The sequence below is a fragment of the Phalaenopsis equestris genome, unplaced genomic scaffold (assembly GCF_001263595.1).
Source record: "Phalaenopsis equestris unplaced genomic scaffold, ASM126359v1 Scaffold185810, whole genome shotgun sequence".
In the NCBI taxonomy this organism is placed as follows: domain Eukaryota; kingdom Viridiplantae; phylum Streptophyta; class Magnoliopsida; order Asparagales; family Orchidaceae; genus Phalaenopsis; species Phalaenopsis equestris.
The window spans coordinates 1-648 of NW_018205759.1; the positions used below are offsets into that span (position 1 = coordinate 1).

The 648-nt window shown below is 44.4% G+C and overlaps 1 protein-coding gene across 1 annotated transcript; it reads right to left on the reverse strand.

The window, feature by feature from the left end:
* Nucleotides 1-3: 3 nt before the first annotated feature.
* Nucleotides 4-535, reverse strand: LOC110034385 (probable serine incorporator; the record flags this gene model as incomplete). Its single annotated transcript, XM_020738653.1, has 2 exons — nucleotides 4-191; nucleotides 268-535. Coding segments are annotated over 2 exons (456 nt in total), but the record flags the coding sequence as incomplete, so codon positions are not given.
* Between the last annotated feature and the right edge of the window lie 113 nt (nucleotides 536-648).

Consider the following 648-nt stretch of genomic DNA (forward strand, 5'->3'; position numbering starts at 1 on the left):
AACCGAAGTCCATCCAACGTTCATCTGCTCCGAGCTGCCAGTTTTTGAGCCACTCCATCCAGTAAGAAGCATGGCAGAATACATACTGGCCAGCGCAAATATAAGATGGAAGAAGAAATAAGAGTAGGTAACAGGCTTTGCCTCATTCTTCCCTGATTCGATTTCTCCTTCCAACAGCGGCTTGGATGAACCTGCAGCACAATTGATGTGAGAATTGGTTGATGGATAAAATGAAGAGTGAAATTTGAATAGATGTTTTAGAGGTACCGGATTTTGGGGAGGATGGGGGGGAGAGAAATGTTGTTGAGGAACCGGCCCTGACAGCAGAGTAAACAACTGAGAGGACGGTTGTTAGCATTCCCAAAACAAGGGTAGCTGTCGAAACGGGTTCTGAGTGGTTGTTGAGACCGTTGCATTCGTAGTCTCGGGGCTCGCTTGAGAGAGCGCTGTAGCATAGATAAACGCAATACACGGAGATGACAGAAGCAGGCAAGAGGCTGCCATTCACCTGTGTTTTAGAGAAAGTTACAGCATGTTTGAATGTTCAATATTTTATGTTTAGTTCCCACAATGAAAAGAATAAAGACATTAACATGAGAGAGAGAAATCGTCATTAGCCTTCTCATAACTATTTGGGGTTGGCTTCGA